We start from the raw sequence: 9284 nt of genomic DNA on the forward strand, positions 1-9284 counted from the left end.
GAGCCCGACCAACCTGACTTGCCTTCCGTGATTGAGAAGACTGGCGGTGAGAACGGGGGAGAGCAGCGAGCCCTTCACACCTCAGCTGCAGCACAGCTTTTGACGTGATCTCCTGATGGGTTCTTCCAGCCGCATCAGGAGACACAGATCAGAAAAGTGGAGGGTACCTTGTGTGGAAGAACAGCGGGACTGTCAGGCTCAGATGTGGTTGGGGATCAGCAGCATGAAGAGAAACTGGCAGCTGGTGACTAGTGACTTTCCTTAGGGATCAAGCTGTTGAAGGACAATGATAAATAAGTTAGATGTAACCATTTATGCATTTATGAATATTAATGGCTGCGTGCTTCTCTTCTGCGCTTCTCATGAAAAGTACTTAATCACTTCTAAACTGGCTAAGTGGCAACTTGAAATAACAGATAAAATGGGTAATGCTCTAAATTTTAATTGTCTTTTTTACCAAGGCTTTCTGAACTGAAGCGGAAAAACCGATGCCTTGCAAAGGAAAAAGAAAAGACTACAATAACCAGCAAATAAGCTTAAAGCTCTGCCAACCCCCAGAGACAACAGCTTGCTTTGGCGTTTGGCTTTGTCTTGTTTTTGAGGGAGTCCTTTTCAGTATTTTAAGGTCATTACGAATGTTTGTGATGAGGGTTACTTTCCGTTAGCCATACAGCTTGTGGGTTTTGCTGCCACTGTGAGTGGAAAGCTCTCCCATCGGGCTTCCAGGAGACACTGCCGTCGCGGTACAGAACTATGCGATTTGTATTCCACGCAATGTTTTAGGTATTGGTTGCGCCGCACCACTCTCTCTTACGTGCTGCATTGCAGCACTTTCTCTAGCTTGCTTTGCAAAAGAGACGGTTTCAAAAATAAACAGAAGCGCTGAGCGTAGACCACGGGTAGCCAGATTCTGTGCATCCACTTTATAGATACTGCTGGCAAAGGCCTGAAGTCTGGGGAGTGCGGGGAGGGGGGGCCAGTTTACACAAGCACTGTGCAAGTCCTCTACGTCCGAAATTCTCGCGGAAGTGCAGGGTTTTCCTATTTCCTGTTTTTGCCTCGTGCTGGAGGTGCAGCTAGGCAGTGTCGTTCCAAGGTGGACGTGGGTGCACCACCTTGCGTCGGTTGACGTCTGAGCTTTTCACAAAGTGGTGTTAAGAAATCTGCTTGCTCCTGTATTTGTGGAAAAGGGTTTTCTTTCTTTTCTTAGTTAAAAATAGTTTTCTTTTTCTTCTCTGCATCATCTTAATGTCAATGTGTGTGGTTTTTTTTTTTTTTTAAAGGTCTGTGGACAAGTCTGTCATTATATATGAAACGGTGAGTATAGCACGGTGCAAGAGCATTCACTGGGCTGTTGTCTTTAAATACATCTTTAGTATTTAAACTAAACTAGTATTTAAATTAAATACTGAAGCATCAGAATAAACTAAATACTGAAGAAATACTAAAGAATAGAAATGCTATAAACCCAAAATATTTACTGTGCATTGGGAAGAGGGGAGGGAAAATGAGGAAAATTGACTCTTGATCAGTCTTTAGAACTTTCTGTTTACGTTTCTTTACAGAATTTGTTATTTGGTTGCTCACAGTAGAATATTATCCAGTCAATTCCATACTTACCTGTTACCTTCATACTGAAGTAGGATTTGTTGTTAAGCGAAATTTATCTTGGCTTCCAAAGCAAGGAGCGCAACTTTTCACGCAAAATCGAGAATGGTGATCAGAGAAATTAGTCAGTAAATTGTATATGAAGTGCACATAAAATAGAATAATAATAAAGAATTCAAGAACATTTTAATGCTAAATACAATGTCTTTTCTTTAAAACATATTGTTGAGGCACTTTCTGGAATACTGTTACTACATCATTTGTGGTTCACCTGGAAGTAGCATTTACCTTTAATAATTCATAGTATTAATTTTGCTGAAAATGAAGGATGAACAAATTCTAAGCTTCTCCAGTTCTGCACATACCAATGTACTGATAAAATTTTTCAATTAGGGTGCAAGTTTTTCACCAAAATTAGTAATTTGGTACCTTCCCAATATTTGGCCCAGTTGTTTTAGTCGTCTGAAGCTTAGACAGCGATGTAAAAAGTCCCCTAGGTTTTTGGAACTGCAGAAGATACAAGGATGCAGAAAACTACAGCATAAGTATTTCTTAATATTATTTGTCGGCTTTTGTGGCCTTAGTTTTTTAGCAAATGGGACAATAACTTCTTTGATAGCTCTTGAGGAGAAGTGGGGACAATAAACCTTCATGGGAAGGAGAGAGATTTCAACCTGAAATAGGGCATTTGTCTGGTGTCTGAAGAAACTGCTGCGCTGACCAGTCAGTTCGGGAGGCAGCAAGTCTTTGCTCTCCCTCTTTCCAGTCAGTCCGTGCCTGCCAAAGAAATAGTATCTTTCGCAAGAAGGAAAAGCTTTCAAATCATAAGGTAAAGCTATTTGGAAATGCAGGGATTTGTTTCAGGAGCATCTAGTGGCCTAACAGGAGAACCACAGCAGGGTTAGTTGCTGGCCCGGTCGAAGGCTGGAGCCTGAAGGGTTTCAGCTGCCTCTTTGCTGCTGGTCATTTCTGATGCTAGATCTGTAGCAGAGATGTTCGTACCCACGTGACCAGCCAGCCCACAGAGACGGAGCGAATTCAGTTAGTGCTTCTGGCATCGTTACGCTGGAACGCGCATGCTGCTGAGGGGGGAAGGTCAGCAGCGTTCCAGGAAAGTCAGCCTGCGCTTCTGCCTGCACCACTGATCAGCTCTGGCAAGGCTGTATCCCTTCCCCCTTCCTCTCTGCTGTCGCCTTCCAAGAAGCGGCATTATTCCCGGTTTTGAAAGGAAGTATACAAATGAACATCCTTCTTATTCTTGTAAGGTTTAAACCCACAAATATCTTTTACAGAGTACTGGTGATACCGTTCATACTTTGTCTCAGCATACCAGGTAAGGAGTCAGTATCATCATGCTAGTTTACTGTTAATAAATTAAAGAAATTCCACCTCTTTCGTGTGAATTTTCATGCATTTGTTTTTATTTGTAGATATGTCACGACTTGTGCTTTTGCACCGTGCAGGCCCTTACTTGCCACGGGTTCCATGGATAAAACTGTGAACATATGGCAGTTTGACCTTAAGCAACGCTGCGCAGGTTAGTGTGTGAACTAGCTGTAGTCTGTTCTTTACATTTAAAGCACCTTCTGCAGATGCAAAACCCCCACTTTTTTATACATGCCGTTAGGTTGTAACCTCAGGATCATGAGTGCGTTATCAATGTCCTACAGAGGTATTCTCGTTTTTTTAGAGGAAACACACACTAGAAGTATTTTAATTTTACTAATCTGCTAGGTCTTCTTTTCTGATGTTCGCCATTTCTTACTTTCTGGACACCGTTTAAGGGTGAATATTATTCCCAGAGCACTGAAAGACTTGTTGGACAAGTACCATTGGAGATGAGTTGAACAGAAAGTATGATAATTGCAAGCATGATTGTCAACAAGAAATACAGGTTACTAGTTGTTACAGGTGAAAAACCGGGATAATTACTGTTACAAAATACACTGGCACCCGGAGGCTGTGGAGCACAGAAAGGTACGCAGGTCTCTGTTCAAAGCACGAGAGAAAGCCTGGACTTTGGTCTGCCTCTCGAAGGAGCTGGGAGGCTTGGTTTCCATGTCTGCTGACCATTGTCTCTCTTTCAGTTCAGTTCAAGTTTCAGAGCAGTGTAGGCACCAGAGAGATTAAATTCCTCTCAGCTTTGAAAAGTGGTACGTAAAAGACAAACCCAGATTATCGCCCCCCACAAAGTGATGTCTAGTAAGCGTTCAGTTAGATGTTGGGGAATGTATAGTACTGAGAACACTTCCAAAACAGCGTCCGTGACTGCCGTTGTGCTTAGAACTGGCGTTTGTCATTGCTCGGAGGTTTTCTGGGGGGTGGGTGTTGGAGTTGCTTGGGGCTTTTTTTAACTGTCTTTTATCTTTCCAAAGGAACTCCTGTAGAAAATGAATCTCAGGTGGCTGTTGAGGAGTGGTCAGAGGACGATGTTTCAGCCTGGCTTTGTGCACAAGACTTAGCAGACTTTGTTGGGCTTTTCAAAATTAATAACATCGATGGCAAGGAACTACTGAATCTTACTAAAGAAAGTCTGGCTAATGAATTAAAAATCGGTAAGAGAATAGAAATCCAGACAGTTTTTAAGCTTTAGAGTACGTGTGCAGTGTTGGAACGAAAGCGAGTTAGGAGTTCCATACTGGATGGTTTTTTTCTCTGAAATGCATTTTTACTTCATCAGCAAGGCTGGTAAACCCCCGATGTCACATTATCCACAGTGTTTTGTGTGCGTGTGTTTGCTTATACCCGAAGACGTGAAAGGCACTTCCACCAGCGATGCCGTGTGAAGTGGCCTTACCTGCCTTTGTTTTGATTTTCCTTTTTAGGTCTTGTATCATTAAGCTGTGGAAAAACTTTTGTGTGCACTTCTTAACGGTTCTGACTTTGGAACTCTCTAGTTTTTCCCATCAGTCTGGACAAGCGTCATGTATCTAACGCTGTTGGTCACCCACCTGGAATGTAGCAGTGGAACTCTTCAGTGTACTGTTACTGTAATAGGAAAACACAAGTTATGTTTGAGTTTTTACTTACCTTGGAGCTGAGGGGTTCGATGTTGACAGTCAGTAAGGGTCAAGGAAAGCTCGCCTGGCTCCGACACCTTGTAATTCCTCAGGTGTCCTAGTTAATACATTGTCCCAGCACGTCAGTGCAAAACTGTGATGGCATTTTAGAAGGCATCACAAGGAAGTGCCACATTAGTAATGTTCCGCAGTGGAAATTCTGAAAGTTGAGGAGGGCGAACTACACTGGAACTTGCTGAATTGGAGTTCTCTTTTTCCACTGAGTGTGAATTAGGTGCTGCTACGTTGGCCGAAGTGCGATGAAGTATCATTGCAAAAGGCTGAGCGAGTTAAGAAGGCTTTTATTTTTAGAGGTTAGTATTCTTCACTGCAGGAAGACTGCTCGCATCCATGTTTGGTTTGTGTGTGTGGTGTTGGTCTGCATCCCATCATAGTACCTCTGCCTATCAACTAGCTTTGCTGAATTCTGGAAATCAATAGAGGTGCTGGGAATCTGCCAGGAATTGTCATCCATGAAGGATCCTTGGTTTCACCCGTTTCTGCACACATTTTCTTTGGCATTGGAGTATCTGAACCAATGCAGCAATCCCCAGCTGAGGCTACGCAGAGGATGCTGACTAGGTTATGTGAGAGTTGGATGTGGGGTGACCACCGAGGAGAACAAACTTGTTCTCGATGGGCGGAACATCAACGAAAGCATGTGTTGCCTGATAGATTTGTAATGATGCTATCAAGACCCATTTCAAACTCAAGAAGAAAGTCAAGTCTGAGCTGCAAGAGCCGGCTGGGAGGCAGGCTGTGAGATGCAAAGGATGGATGTGGCGTTAGGCAGAGCTCCTGTAGGACACAGGCTCATTACGGGAAGCTCTTGCTTTCTGGCTCTTTCATTTGCCGTGATAAAAGGATGCCGTGAGGATTGATTGCTCGTAGGAGCTGAAGCAGCTTCAGCATGTTCTTTCCCATTACCTGCTAAACGCTCTTTGCTCAGTCTCTGTTCTCAAGACTCTGGTCTTGCCATGCTTTTTGTTCAGTACGTGCTTTAACACGCACCATAAGGTGATGGGATAAGGAGTCTGATTCTCACAGGTATCAGGCAGCTGTAAGAGATGATTGCTTAAAAAGCTCCAACAGAAATCACTTAGTGTCTTACTAAACATAAGCTTCTCCACAGTACGAGCAAGCAGATACGCAGCGTGAAGCAGTGAAGCACAGGCACATCGTATAAGCACTTTAATGGTTTTCAAAGATTTTTAAACCAAATAATGAAATATACGACTCAAAGTTGCCAGATAAAATCACTGAAATCAGTCAGTTCCGAAGTGGTAAATGCTTGTGATTCTGCTTCTGCATGTCATTCTACAGCTGCCATTGGCACAGAACAGAGATTACCCCGACAGGGTTGACTTGAGGAACTGCCCTCTGCCAGCCACGGCTCAGGCATTTACACAACAGCGAAGTACCGCCTGCCTGAAACTGAGATGCTTTTCAGTGTTGCTCAAATTCCAGTTTAACTAAATTTTAGGAGTCTCTCACTATAAAAATACTTGAATGAGCACGTCCCTTCTCTCCTCGATAACCTGTTTTCCTTGCTCTAAAAAGGCACCGTTTACCAGTTCCATAAGATCTCACCAAAGAACTCCTGAGGTGTTTTACAGTCTTTGCAAAGGGAGGTTTTTAAAGACGGTTTTACTCGATGAGATAGATTGATTGATAGGATAGTAGCTTTTTCTGCTGTTTTTTATGAGCTGCTTATTTCTTGTCCTGTCAGTCTTTGCTTCTGCTCTGATTTGCATGTAATAGGAAGGGTATCTTCATGCCTTTGAAGGCGTTTGATCTAAGAGAAAGCGATCAGCAAGTGGTTCACATAACACTTCATTAACATCTTGGATTGTTTCTGACAACTTTTTGAAAGAATGCTTCATTACCATACAATGGAACTAGCTTCTTTCCAAGCTAACTGTCTTACAGGAACTCTGTGTTAAACTCTTAAAGTGACCATTAGATGCATCCTGAAGAGCTTGTGCACATTCAACCAGCATAAGGATTTGTCATTCTTAATGGACACAATGACACATTCATTGCCGTTGAACCAGGAAAAGAGGAATACGCATCCTCTGCCAGTGCCCAAGAGAAGGTGGGGTACGCTGCTCCGTGCCTGCACGGCCTTTTTCCTGTCAGGCTTCACTGAATTTGTTAACGTAGGGTAACTCTTCACTCCAGCTGGTTTGCAGATGGTGGGCAGGAAGTGAGACTAGGTCCGGTTTTCGGAAAACTACACCTTCAATTTAGGAGTTAGAGCCATAAAAATTATCTTGTACTTTTTAATACAACAAATTGTAAAGAAGTTGGAGGTGTTACAGATACTTTACCTTCTGCAGCACATTGAGAAGGCTTCTCCTCACAAGACTCTCCTGATTTAGGTTAGGTATGTAAAGAGAGCAGATCATCTTAAAGCCTGTTCAACCTGTCCTCACTGCAGGGTGTCCTCAGAACATCAAAGAAAGAGGGACGACTCTCTGATCGGGCTGACTTTGTCTTCTCTTTGTCCGCAGTGTGCTATCAGCGATGTGGGGTTTTGTCTTCCTCTGTTGGTTTTAGGGTTTCACTCTAGGTAGGTGCTGCTGTTCCGGTGCACTCTCGGAAGGCAGGCAGCAGAGTGAGTTACTGCTGATGCGTCTTCACTGTATCGGCTGGAGCGCCTCTGAGCTGAACAAAGACAGCGAGGCAGCGAGGCAGCGCGGCACAGCCATCACGGTGTTTGCAGTGTTCGTGTCAGATTAGGACATGGATCTCTTCTTAGAAAGCCAGCGTCAGGTGTTCTTCAGTTGTCCCTTGTTAACCCAGGGACAGTGATACTGCGCAGGAGGTGCAGTGTCCTGTGGCAGAGCTGTAAATGACCTCGTACGACGAAAGCCAGTGTGAAGGGTAAGGGAGCCCCAGTGCCTTAGACTTCTGCTGACCTGTGGTAACTCCTCACGTTTGGCACGGCTGGAGGGGCACGGCAGTCGGTCCCCGTAATGTTAGTGGTATTCAGACTTCTGCCCTGCAGTTACTACAACGAGCGACTCACTGCGCCAGTGGCGCGCTTGGGAACACCGCAGGTGCTTAGAGAGTGACTGGGTTTGGGGCTTGAAATTCGTTCTTCACACTGTACCAGCTCCTTTTGGTTTGGACCTGGCTATTTTATGGCTTGTGTTGGGTTTCAATGTTTATGGCAATTTAAATGTTTTAAGCCTTCAAAGCTGCGTCAACATTTTAAAGGCATTTTTCTCAGACTAGTGACAAAAAGCCATTCTTAGAGTCGTGGTGAGCTGTTCCAGGGGTCCTGTGGCAGGCTGGTGTTTCCAGGATGTTTTTTTCATCTGGCACAGCTGGAAGTCAGACACGCTGGCGTGGTGGAGTGGGGCTGAGACACAGTGAGGGACTGCCTGGGGTGTGACCTGGTGGCCGGGGCTGTCTGCGGAGTTTTGTGTTCAGTGGGGGTGGCAACACAGAGCTGTGTCTGCTGAGACACAACTGCTCGTGGATGCCAGACCTGGCCTCTTTGCCTGACACGTCTGTGTCGTCACTCCGTGTGCCATTGACTTTTCAGAGTCTCTGGGGCTGCGCAGTAAAGTCCTCCAGAAAATTGAAGAACTGAGGACGACAACGCTCACTGTTCCTGCTGCCCCTGACGAGTTCTTATGTCCTATAACAAGGGAGCTCATGAAGGATCCTGTCATCGCAGCAGGTAGCGCTTTAGAAAATGCTGACTACAGTGAATTACTTAAGGGTAACAGCAGTGTGGAAACACAAACCTGGGCCCTGGCTAGTCGCTTCTACAGCCTGGTAATGAGCTGTGTCTGTACAGAATTCCTTAACCACATGGGCACAGGCAGAGTGGATGTGATTCGGTCCCAGTTACCAAGTGTATCCCTTAGTCATGCACAAACACGGCTTGATCCTGTGACCTCATCCGAGCCCGTCCCCTGGGTGGGATCTGTGCCTGGCTCTGGCTGCTGCTGCTGCCCACAGCCGAGTGAGGAGAAATCCCTCACCACCCGCAGTCACTACAGCCACAAAACACCAGCGTACCAGTGGAGCTCCGCCTGCGGCTGTGCCTGCGTGTCCCTGCCCTGCTTACGGCCCTGCCTGGCGCAGTGGGGAAGGCTGTAACTCACTGATAAACCTGCAGCACCTTCTCAACCAGCTTGTACTAGTTAGTGTGCCAAGTCCCGTGTAATCTAAAAAGTGGAACTGCATTTTGATGTTAATACTGCAGGGTAAAGTTCTGCAGCCAAACGTTTAACTGTGTAATTTGAAACAAACACGTAGGAGGTTACAGTGAGGCTTTCAGAGACCTTGTGATGTTTCCATAGCTCCCTCTTCCTGTGTGGAAGTCCCGATTCCCTCCCACCCCCCTTAGAGTTGAACAGCTAAAATCTGCCCCGGGCCCAGGCCGACCTAATGTCAGCTTTTGCGGATGGTTTCTTGGTAGATGGCTATTCCTACGAAAAGGAAGCCATGGAGAACTGGATCAGCAGTAAGAGGCGATCGAGTCCCATGACGAATCTTCCTCTCCCCTCGCTGACGCTGACACCAAACCGGACACTAAAAATGGCCATCAGCCGCTGGCTGGAGAGGCAGCAGCAAAACAGCCGCAACGCGGCCCCTTTC

At 45.3% G+C, this 9284-nt stretch overlaps 1 protein-coding gene across 1 annotated transcript in view; it reads left to right on the forward strand.

Annotated features, from left to right (window-relative positions):
• The window catches only part of WDSUB1 (WD repeat, sterile alpha motif and U-box domain containing 1), a gene marked incomplete at its 5' end in the record, with an annotated part of 13003 nt that overhangs the window by 3399 nt on the left and 320 nt on the right, over positions 1-9284 (forward strand). The window contains 6 exons of the mRNA XM_010144955.1: positions 1284-1317; positions 2901-2941; positions 3039-3145; positions 3984-4163; positions 8221-8358; positions 9106-9267. Coding sequence (XP_010143257.1) covers positions 1284-1317; positions 2901-2941; positions 3039-3145; positions 3984-4163; positions 8221-8358; positions 9106-9267 — 662 coding nt within the window. The remainder of the gene's footprint in view (positions 1-1283; positions 1318-2900; positions 2942-3038; positions 3146-3983; positions 4164-8220; positions 8359-9105; positions 9268-9284) is intronic.

This window comes from Buceros rhinoceros, unplaced genomic scaffold (assembly GCF_000710305.1).
Source record: "Buceros rhinoceros silvestris isolate BGI_N320 unplaced genomic scaffold, ASM71030v1 scaffold11061, whole genome shotgun sequence".
Lineage (NCBI taxonomy): Eukaryota > Metazoa > Chordata > Aves > Bucerotiformes > Bucerotidae > Buceros > Buceros rhinoceros.